The 12190-nt window shown below is 37.4% G+C and overlaps 1 protein-coding gene across 1 annotated transcript in view; it reads left to right on the top strand.

Annotated features, from left to right (window-relative positions):
• Positions 1–12190, top strand: part of IFTAP (intraflagellar transport associated protein) — a 39161-nt gene that overhangs the window by 22106 nt on the left and 4865 nt on the right. The window contains 4 exon segments of the mRNA XM_066551981.1: positions 835–992; positions 2545–2616; positions 3547–3601; positions 9767–9897. Coding sequence (XP_066408078.1) covers positions 835–992; positions 2545–2616; positions 3547–3601; positions 9767–9897 — 416 coding nt within the window.

Consider the following 12190-nt stretch of genomic DNA (forward strand, 5'->3'; position numbering starts at 1 on the left):
CTTGTAAGTGTGGACTTCAGGTTATGCCCAGGCTGGCAGCCCTTACTGCGTGTCACAGTAACTGTAGCACAGAGCTGTCCCAGGGGATTAATAATTCTTTACTGTATGGCTCAATGTAGCAACCCCAAAGGCATCATTAAAACTCTCCACAAGAGTTACTTCAATGCTTATAATATATAATTATGCTTTAGAAATGCAGTGCAGTGTTTCTTATTGTTGCAAAGTAAATTTTTCAAACTAAACCCAAAAAGCTTAATTAAATGAACATTTATTTTTCATTAGGAACATGCGGTGCGAAGTTCATTTTAATTGATTGACCTATAACTGCTCCTTATTTGATAATGGGACTTTTAAAATAAAAAGTACTGCATTTTTATTTTGGCTGTGATTTCTTTATTTTTTGCCAGGTTGAAGGGAAAAAACCCAGCTATTCAGTGTGGGTTTGGAAATCTATACTTCCATGCACACAGCAGTCAGCTTCTAGATGCAGTAAGGTGTAACCTTACTGTCTTGCTTTTTGGGGTATTTATATTCTTGGTTGATTTTATGAAGTTTTCTGTATCTTGCATAGGCTTTTGTGATAATGAATTCTTCAGTATTGAGGAATAGGTAGGACTCTGTGCAATTGAAGTTCAAACTGCATATTCAGTTTTATGGTAAAGTCTGGTAAGGTTTTATGCTGAAGTTTTATTTTATACTTTAAATACATGGAAGCTTTCATGAGAGGAAAAGTGAATGTGTAAAAAAGTCACTATTAAATGTAATTAAACACATACTTTTCTTTTTCTTGGATAATGTATTATGTTATCTGATCTGGTGTGATTCTGCTTGCAGAGAAAGAGGGAAAGACAATTCAGGAAAGTAAAGTGGACTCCTTAAGAAAAAAATGTTCTACTTCTGAATTACCAAACAGAAATAAACAGGATGGCTCACCTGAAAGAAGCAAAGAAATATGGGTGTCATTTCCACCACGGATGCCAAATGAGAATGAGGTAATGAGTTAACATTTGTCCATGTGGACAAGCACCACATTTAAACAGATGAAAATATGGAGAGATACACTGTCCAAATGTTAGAGGCTAGTGGTATTTATCCTATGTGAGGCAAATATTTAAAATACTACCTAAGTGTTAAATGCTTAGAGAGGCACCTGCAGAGATCGTGTTTGGCAGTGGCATTTGCCCTGCTGAAGAGCTGCCATAATCTGACTAACAAATAAGGAACCCTGCAATGAGCTAAGTAATTCTTTCACTGGAGACTGCAGCTTGTGGTAGAGGTTGGCAAAAAGGAAAAAAAAAATCCTGAGAGTATGGATGCCACTAGCATGGACAGATTCATTTTGTTTCTTGTAGGTTTTAGGAAGAACAGAGTTCTGTGTTACTGCTGTGTTACTGCCATGTTACTGCCTGAAGTTACTGCCTGAAGTAAACAGTAGGCAGGCCAGGGGCATTTTTGATCTTCTGAAACATAAGGGATTAGGGATTTAATGTGCAGGGACAAGAAAACAACAGACATCATCTGGAAGGGAGGGAGATGGAAATCGGAGTCAACTTGCTAAGAACTTCTGCCTTCCTGCCTTAATAACAAATAATTATGCTGTGATCTAGTCTGTAAGAATCTCAAAATTGCCCTTCATTAAATTTTATTAAAAAAGAAGTACTAGGTCCTTTTGTGTCTATTGAGTAACACACTAAAGTGCTTTCAAATGATGGGCCTGCCAGGCCTCAGAGCAGAAGCTGCCACTTTCCTCCTTGCAAGGACATGTCTTTGAAGTAGAATCAAGCAAGGCTTTTAAAACAATTATGTTCTGTCAGTTGATTGTGTAATAATAATGACAATATTTTTTTGCCATTTTTTTCATAAGAAGTATTGGTTCCTCATTGGTATAATTTGTCTCTTACTTTAGCCACATTGAATTGTCTTTCTGCCACATAAAGCAATGTACAACTTCTGTTATCCTTTATGTAATGGAACTTCCATAAAACTTCATGTATGTTTTTGTTTATAAAAAAGAAAAAGGTTCAGACATGCCTGCACATTTTTGTCACATTAGCAGTTTAAGAAACAAATACAATACTAGTAGAATGCAGCAGAAAAATTGCAATGTAGTAGCAGGAAGAGGCCATAGTACATTAAGTTGACCACTGTAACCTTTAAGCCTGCCCTGAGAAAGGAGAATGGGGAAAACAGTGCTATTGAAAACAGTGCTACTGTTCTAAATGCTGCTTTTTAGGCATGCTATGATTACTTGCACTGTTGTTCCATTTGATTCAGTCTGGTCCTGTGTAGGTTTTCAGAGAATTACCTGTACCTGTTCAATTTTCAGGAGCATTCCATTCACTTTTTATAAGTTTTTATATACAACATCTATAAAGCTGAGTAATGTGTTCTAGGGGAGCCTTCTTATTCAAGGTGACCTGCAGTGGTGCCTTCCAACCTTACCTATTCTGTGATTCTGTGAACTATGTATAAATCAGTAGGAGCTTTGGTTGTGATTTTGATTCTGTTTCATGCATGTAAGTATTTCTGCCTATCTATCTACAGGCAGTGAGGACTGAGTGCTCAACAGCTGGTGTCTCTGATGGAAATAATCTCAGTCTGTCTGAAAAAGTGAAGGTGAGGTTTTCTTCAAAATGGGGATTATGAGCAGAACATGACTGATTTTTCATGTATTAATTTACAAATTACTTGCAATTTACTGATGTATTTCCCATCTGTGGGAAAGAAGAATGAGACCAGTCCAAAATTTTTTCTGATGTTAGTATGTACTTTTAAAGTGTAAAGGTTATGTAAGTCTCGAGACTGTTTCAAACCATGTTGGAAAAAATTATCTGGGAGCATCTTTAATTACTTCATGGAAACACAGAAGAAAATCCAGGGTGTGTAGTCAATCCTCCATGGTAACACTATTCCCAGCAGATAGGCTGGGAAAAACCTTTCATTCTCACCCTGTGCATCTATTTAGAGTGGTAGCTGAAATGAGAAATGTCTTGTCTTTGGGTATGTTTTAAATAGTTTAGATTGTTCAAGGGACATTAGCCTGAGAAAACAGTAAAGCCCCAGGTGAAATACTAGAAATGTAATAATTCTTAGGGGTTTTTTTTTTCCTAATCAATTTACCATTAGTGTCAAAACAGAAGGATCAAGCTCTAGTTTGCCTACAGCATGTATTCTCTTTGTGTCATATGAAATGAGCTTGCAAAATTGCATAGTAACTTATCATGCATCATTTTCCTATGATAATATTTTACTTCTCCATCTTCCCACTAAGTTCCTGAGAAACTTACTGTACAGCTTGGGCTTCCTTTCCATCACTTAAGTTACGTGGCAATTTTGGCAGTAAATCTTTGACTATACCTAAAACTACTTCCTTTGGGTTACACATTTCAAAGAAAACTCATATGCTTTCTTGGAAAAGCACAGGGGGAAAGGGAGAAGATGAAGTAGACAATTTAATGCATTTTTGCTTTGCTCTAGATTGTACTATAAGGATATTGATATATTGATATATTATTATCTATTTTCTGATTTGGGTTTTCATGGCAGGTGGACAAGTACTTACACTTGGAAGATGTAGACACAGATGAAGAGACATGCAGTGGTAGGTTTCCCCCCTTCGTATTCATCATTGTTTTCTGTCTTTGAATGCAAGTGTGTGAACATTGATTAAAGAACTGCTTCTCCCCTAAAAGAGATGATCTTGCTCAGTTCTTCTATTGCTGGAAAATTCCCCACATTGCCCCAGTTCCCCAAACTGAAGTACTAATTTCCCCACTCTAAGAGGTAATGAAATAATAAATTAAGAGGAATATTTACTGTACTTTGTCCTGGTGCAGTTTTTTTTTTTTTTCCAAGCTTGTCTAGAAGTGCAGAGTGCTTCTTGTTAGCAACATCTCCCCATATTCAGGCATTTCTATTTTGTATTGAAATTACAGTCATTACAAAAGTTTTTTTTGTAAAGTAATGTGGGTGCTAAGAGACAGTGCTGTAAAGTGGAAATATTTAATGAAAATGCTGTCCCTACCTATTAAAACAATATCATCCTGGGCTTATAAAAGATTAGACTAATTCTGAATTCACAGTGAACTTCTTTAAAAATTCCAATTAGGAGCATTTTGAGTTGTGTTGAACTCTTCTGTATGTCTATAATAATTTTAACTCTCCCACCTCCAAAAAGTAAATGGAATGCTAATGTCTATAGTTAGTTGTCTATCATAGGTCCTTCTTTGGTCTTTACAGATAGAAGTCACAACCTTTTAGTGTTTAAATTCATTTTCCTCATCTATACCTGTGACTGTACAGGGAAACCAGGGCACACAGATTAAGGGATTTGCCTGAGGTCACAGACGAAGCTGCAGGGCTTTGATGCTTGGTTTCTTAGCTATTGCCACTTGATTGATCTCTCCACTCTAACAGTGAAGTTTTGATTAGTCTTTCCTTTCTGTGTGTCCTGAATTCCTGCGAAGTCTGAGGGCTTAGAGACTTCCAGTATCTCACAAGAAAATAATAAACCAGTGTAAGTCAGGTTCACAGCAAATATTCTTTATCCAACCTTTCAGAAAGGAGGGAGTAAAACAGCAGTTCCAGATCAAATGTCAAAGATTTTTTTTGAGTACAGTGTTCATATGTGCCCATTTTTCCCTTTGTAGAGCATTGTTCTATGTTTATGTCTTAAATTCTGGCATTATCTATTAAAAAGGCCCTGGAGTTTACTGGTGGAATCACAAACCCACATTTCACTTGTGTTATAATGAAAGGAGAAATGCCTATAGCCAGTTAAAGTATTGTTAGATATCTGTAGTTCCAAACAGGCCACAAAGTGGTTGATGAGAATTAAGCCCAATGCTAAAATACCAAGCAGAACAGTGAGGAAGAAGAGCTCTGCTGAAACTTAGTGTGTGACAGACCTTGCCTTTCTCCATCTTTTGGGTCATTTCTGTGTATTTGTGTGTGTCCAAGGGTAAACGTTAATCACACACATATGGAAAACCCTGGTAAAACACGTTTCATTTCAGGCAGAATGCCTCAGTGAAGACTGAGACTGTATCAACAACGCTCACTAACATTAGGTTTTTAGATTGTATTTTATAACATTGAAACACTGCCAACCAGAAATTAATTGTTCCTTCTAAATGCTGCAAGGAAAGTGAACAACATCCAAATTTATACCTGGGAAACCCTGGTTTTTGAAGATAGTTGTTGAGTCAGGCTAAAAAATTTCTCCTTGACTCCTAAGTGCAGAAAATAGCACTTATGGTTTGATAGCTGTCTTACACGTCAAAATCCACTCAATAGCTTCATAGTAAGAGAGGTAAAATCTTAGTCCTGTAGAAACCATAGCAACAAAATGCAATTTAAAATATAAAATTATGTCCCTTCTATTGCTTGTAATGTTAAGGTAATCTAGAATAATATCACTAGCGAATACCTTAATGAAAGATTAATTCTGTAGAATTACAGTTAGTTTATAAATGAGGTAAATTGTGAGGTAAATTAGACATTCTGTTATTGACCTTTTTAAATGCTGCCACCTTATATCAGAACAAATGATTGATTTAAGACTTCATATTGTCAAAACAAGCTTAAAAATAACATAGCTTGTTTTACCCAGTAAAAAATACCATACCTTGCTAGTAATTGCAACAGGCCTTTATCTCTCCTTGTTATTGGCAGCAGTTCAATATCTCTGTGCTTCACTTAGCTTTAAAGGGCAGATCAGTTAGCTGAGTTAGCAACTGTACATTAATACAGTAAATATTCGCACTTAAGGGCAACTGGCTTAAAGCTGACTGTATGAGAAGCACGATAGAAAATAGGTGTTAAAACATGACATCTAACCAGTGCTGTTTGGCAGATGTCCTGGAAGAGTCATTCTAGTGAAGTTTTTTTGGTTTTTTTTGGTTTTTTACCAATTTATCTGGCAAAGTTCAGTGTCCTTTAAAGTGTGAATGAATGGGACTGCTTCTTAGGAGTAGGAAAAGCAGCCCACAGATTTGGCCAGTATGCAAATTCATTGTAGCTGCTTTTGTTTGGCAGCACTGGGCTGAAAGCTTGAAACAGGGGCAATGCTTGGCATTGTGGGACTTTGGCACCATAAACCATGATTGGCAAAGTGAAATTGCTGCCCTAAACCACAGCCTTAATGCATCGTGTAGAGACAGCATGGGCACGGTGTACTGTAATCACTCTTTCTCCCTGAATTTAATCTCTAACTGTAAGGAGCTTAAGGCAGCAATAGAGATGATCAGGCTTTCTCCAGGGATGGATGGATGCTGCCTATGTTTTGGCAACAGGACTTTCCAGGACTGCTTACAAATTTCTTGATGCAGAGTTTGGGGGATATCTTGGTAATAATAGGTAATATTTGAATAAAGTACCAAACATGTTAAAGAATATCTGGACATTTTGAGTGCTATTGTTTAAATGCAAGAGAAAATTAAAACAGGACTAATTAAATGTGTGGGTGATGCTTCATAGGCAAGGTATAATTGTCTCATCCTAATCCAGCTTGGAGCACTGAAGTGCTTCAAACATGTCTTTTCAAGGTCCCAGTTGTCTGTAACACTGAGCAGAACCTGATTGAGTCAGTTACTTTGAAGCTGAGGCCAAGCATAACTATTGATTATTTCAATAATTTTTTGGCAAATTATATCAACATCTGTTATTTTTCATAATCTGTGGCCTCTCCATTTATATTTTGAGGCTATCCTTACATCCAGAAAAATCTTGTTGAGAAGGAGGTTTCAGAGTTAAATGAGGTGGATTTTTTAAAGTATAGGGCTCCCCCCCAGCTGGTGAATCCCTTTCTTGTTTTTCTTCTCCAGTCTCTGCAATCCATTTAACACTGCCTTGAGATGATTTCACACTAGGCAGCTCTTTGGGACTAACAGCCTGAAGCATGAGAATTAGAGGAGACTGCAAAATTTAGCTTTTAAGCTTTTTTTGTTATCACTCTCTTCTCAGCTCCCCATCAACAGCATTTTTGTGAAATGTAGTGTCTGAAAGTGGTAAAACCTGTGTCAGTGTATATATAGCTGTCAGTGTATATATAGCTGGGCATCATTTGGCTACAGTAAAGTTATAGACAAAACTTTGAACTTCCTCACTCTTGAAAGTTAAAAGCAGACTTGTGCCAGTAGTTTATTTTTTTTCTATACTCACAATTGATGTCTATGGTACAGAATGAGCAAAAACCTCCCAATTCAGCCGTGTTGACAGATTTAGTAATCACTTTCTGGGATGTGGTAGGGAGGGTTATTGTTCACTTTCCAAATATGCTGTTATTAAATTATGCTGGACTTCAGTAAAATTGTCAGCCATATCATCCAGGGAGTTGATTCTTCATGTTATGAGAGGTGCATTTCAAAATGTCTTCTCAGTTTTTTTGGTATCACTGCCTGTTCAGCTATCTCTATATATGGTGCTGTTGGCAGTATCCAAGGCTTTCCTGTTGCTAATTAATCACCTCCACAGAGAACATAATTAGCAGCTTAATTAGGATCATCATCCAGTAGTGCTGTAGCAGCAGCTTAAACAAGCTGTGAGGTACTGGCTAGAACTTACAATGGCCTGGAGTTCCTTTGGGTGCTCCCACTGAGAAGGACGACTGTCAAAACTCTCTAATTTTTCCTCTCTGAAGGGGTTTCTTTATTAAACATTATCAGGGAAAGCAGCGTTTACCAATTAGACTTTCATATGCTGTCACACAGCCAGGATAGAGAGAGACAAAGCTCATTTCTGGCATGTCTACTGGCAAACAAAGGTTGATTACATTCTTACAGGGTGATTGAAGGGAAATTGAAACATTGTTTGCATTACTAACAAGCCTTAAAAAGTGGAATTGACATTCTGAGTATGACAAGCACTTCTTGCTAAAAGCAAAAATAAATTTCCTTCTGTTGTCCCAATTCTTAAAGAGTTATCTTTCTGAGCCATTGCCAGGCTGTTGTATAACAGTGCTTCCTCCTCATCTTCTCTCTGCAGGTTGGTCTGTTGAGGGGGAGAAGCTCTTAGTGCAGAAATAATCAGTGTTTATATCAGTAGGTGATAAAAACCTCCTGGTGTCCAGACTTCCCTTACTTTAGTAAGGGTATAGAGCTAGGTTGCAAGTTTGAAACAATAGTGGAAGATGCCATTGTCTTTAAATGAGCATTCACATCTTCCTTCTGTCCTATAAATACTTTTGACCCAAATGATGAAAAAAGCAGCTGCAGAGCATGTGTAGACATAGCCTAGATACCTGTGGACTGTGCTGTCCTTTTCAGAAAGTTTTCTCATATTACTGGTGCAGAATCAGAACAGATGCTATGCTGAGAACAAGGACTGAAAGCACTGACATGGCTGGAGATAGACGTAAGCAACTGAAAGAATAGGGATGAAAACAAACTCACTTATCATGAAACAAGAGACAAAAATCCAGAAATGAAATACCCAAGGGAATTAATGCAACTCTTTCTAAAAGAACATTCTACTTTCCAATTCTACTTTCCAATTCGAAGCCCTGCTGGCTTTTAAATAGTACTCTATTCCCACAAGAAAACTAAATGAAGAATTTGATCATGGATTTTTTATGGAGACCTAGGAAATCTTTATTTCCAAATGCAGGTTCACAGGGGTATGAGAGGTCTGGAACTCCACTACTGTGGTAAAATTGTGCAGGTAGAGATAAGTAGACACTTCATCTGTTTCACCCTGGATCTGTGTGCTCTCTTGTTGCTTCCATTAAGTAACATTTAAGCAGTGCTTTGAAAATTTATTCTGAGATTACAAGATAAATGTAAATGTAGTATAAAACTGTAAAGAAACTTGTGTATCAGCTGAAAAAATAGTAGGTAGATTTACATAATCCTTTGACTAAATTGCAAGACATATGGTCCCCTTAAGTTCTTTCATAAAAACATTACTGAGACATGATGGACACATCTGTGCTGTGGCAGAGCTGAGATTGATTCATGTTAGAAGATATTTCTAAACCTAAGGCATATCCTTCTGATCTGTCACAGAATGCAAACCCACTGGTCCTGGTATGAATGTTTTGCTGAAATTTGCAAAAGAAAAGTGATTCAGAAAAGCTGTTCATTTGTGAACTGTGGAACAAATCCTGCCTGTATGGAAAGGTTACATGTCACTCCATCCCACATAGGGGGAAGTCCTCTCAAGTTCCTCTTTTTGGAAAGCTCAGGTAGAAACAAACATCTGTGAAATGCCCTTAGACAAGAGGGTCATCTGGCACTGCAGTGGGGAATATTAGTAGTTCTACAAGGTATTTTTACTTAATGTTCTGTGAGAATCATACTAAGATGCTTTACAATGATTCTTTATGCCCAATGTACAGGTGGTGAAGCTCTAGCTAAAGAGAAATGAATGACCCTGCTCAGCTCATCAGTGGCAGACAAGGTGTTTTATAACTTCTACTGCAGATGTCTCTGCTGAGGACCTTCATCTTTGCTCTGAAAGAAAGGAATGTAATACCAGGTGCTCTCTGAGTTTCAGAGCATCTGCATCCAGATTTTAATTCAGCACCCATAGGAAAGAAGAGCTACCTCTCTGTTTTCAGACAAGTTTGATTTTTCCTTAGTTCAGTATTACTACCTAGATTTTAGCTCAGGACTGCATGGCTCTGTTTTAATGATAGCTTATGCAACAATAACTGCATCACACACTGACTAACAAGCTACTGCCCATGTCTGAGCACTAAAGGATTTTAGCAGGATTTTGCTAATTTATGCATCAAATGGAAGGTTAATGTTGACTCCTTTTTATTCAGCAGGGTCATTAGTTCTTCCTGGAGAGGTGGAAGAGACAGTGAGTTGCTGTACACCCTTCTTTGACAAGCCTATTCAGCCGAAGTTCAGAGCCTGGTCAGTTCCCCAGCCGTCAGACAGCAAAGCCCAAGAGGTATGAGGTCAGATGTATTCATTCAGACTTTGGGGGTTTGGGGTATTTTTATTTTTCCTGTTGGCTTCTACTGTTATTTCCACAAGAACAGAGGGATGTAGATGTAGTATGTGAAACTGCAGTGAGTTAAAAAGGCATATTAATTTTTAAATGAATAATGAATTCTTAAATATGTTAAGAATTGAAATAAACACTATTTTATCTTGCACACTGCTGCTATATAATCTTACATTTTCAACATGTGCACTTCAATACTTCAAGTGGTATGTGGGCTTTTTAATATTTAATTTGTGTAACTCACAGAATATTCAAGTAAGCCTTTGCCCTTTAAGCCTTTTAGCTACCCTTGCTTGTGTAGAATGATGGACCATTTAATTTTCCAGTGATCTCATGATCTTGTGGCATACTGATTGGCTTAATATAGGAGCCATTTTTTGCAGCCGGGAGGTAGGGAATGGTCCCTTTAACATGACACTTAAAAAAAAAAGAGATTTTAGAATGTATTGTGGTCAGAATTAAGATCTGGTGACTTGGAAATGACTGGTAGCAAGATGCTGCTGAGAAACTGCATTGTCAGCGTCTGGTGTGGAGAGGTTTGCTTTATGGCCTCTGAGCCTTTTAATCAGACACAGTCAGTGCAGACTTTAATTTAGAATTGCTGTCTTCCTTCAGAAATTCAGTTCTTCTCAAACTGCAACAGAAGGTGTGGATTGCTCACAGGCTTATTTTAAGTCATTAAGCTTCCTATCCAAACAGTCAGCGTGAGCATTAACTTTGGGGGTGTTTCTATTGCAGAGAATTCCTCACTGCTCTTTTCCCCTGCCTGATCATTGCAATAGAAGCTGAAGTTAGCTTCCAGCTAAAGTGGGCCAGTTTTGATAGCTTCATATGCTTATTGATGCTCCCATGAGGCTTAAATCAAGTTTATAAATGACGCGTGACCAATGAAGGTTTGGTGTTATAGCACTGCATATGGTGCCTCCTTTCCTGGGCTCAGTTGTGTTTAGTTCCTTGCAATAAACTCTTTACTATAAGGAACAAGTCTGCTTTGGGAAAAAGTAGATGTTCTAAAATGACCTTTCAAGCTTTAATACCTACCATTCTGTGAATAAAAATACTCACTCTTTTCCCTAAGGATTGACATAATTCAAGGTTTTGCTTTTAGATATATCCATTGGACACAAAATAACACCCAAAAAACTAGAATGAGGCATTATAACTTTCTTATTTCATAACTTCTGTAGAGAAGAAGGAGGGTTGTAGCAGCCTGCAGTGTTCATAAAGGACTGCATATGATTTTTTAAACTATAGTTCATGAAAAATAGATAAAGATCCGACTGCATGCAAAATTCTTTTCCATTTGAGGGAAATTTGGGTTATGAAAGAAACTGAGTATTATTACATTGGCTATGAGTTGCTGCATTTTTCAAGAAGAAAGACAATTTCCACAACCATTTGGTTGGTGCCAGGCTACTTAAAATGAAGGCAGCCTTTCCCCTAAATTATAAACATATTTTTGCCTTCATTTAGATAGTATAACTGTGGCCTGATTTTTAGAACCTTCAAGAGTGAGCAGGTCCATTTTAAAGTCCCTCAGTGTCAAATTGTCATTGCCTTGAAAATTAAGTCTTGCATTGCTTATGGCCGGACTAGTTTAGAAAGAGAAAAAGATTTTCCCTGGAGACATCTCTGCTTTAAAATGAGACTGTTCCCTGTCCATCAAAACAAATCTGTTAGGGAAGGGCAACATAATGTGGCTGCCTAATTGGTTTTCTTAGAGAATGGAACACCATTCTGTATGAAAAATAGCCGGATGAGAAATGTATATGCTATGGAAACACTTGTGAGGCACTTTAGAGCAAATTGTGTATCTCTCAACATATTGCTAGGGAAAGTTTAAAAAAAGAAGCTCTGCTAAGACCCAGTTTATAACCTGGATAATTGTTAAAGAACATCTTGTCTCCCTGAAAATGTTTTTCTGTCAAAAGGTGTTCGGAAGTGGCTTAGTGAATGACACAGCAAATTATTTGTGTTGTCCACCAGTGTTGCTTCATCTTTCTTTCCTCCCTTTAGACATAAATGTATTTCAGGATTTCAGTATCAACAGTGAAGCATACATGACCTCCCACAGGCCACTGCAAATGGAACCAGCATTCATTATGTCTTTGAAGTACATCATCACAGAACATTTCCCTCCCCTACCCAGAAATTTATTTTCTCCTTTATTTCTACTTAATATATTTTTCCATGTAAGATATGGATTTTTATTAATATCTTTATGTATTTGTATGTC

The sequence above is a fragment of the Molothrus aeneus genome, chromosome 6, assembly GCF_037042795.1.
Source record: "Molothrus aeneus isolate 106 chromosome 6, BPBGC_Maene_1.0, whole genome shotgun sequence".
Classification (NCBI taxonomy): Eukaryota; Metazoa; Chordata; class Aves; order Passeriformes; family Icteridae; genus Molothrus; species Molothrus aeneus.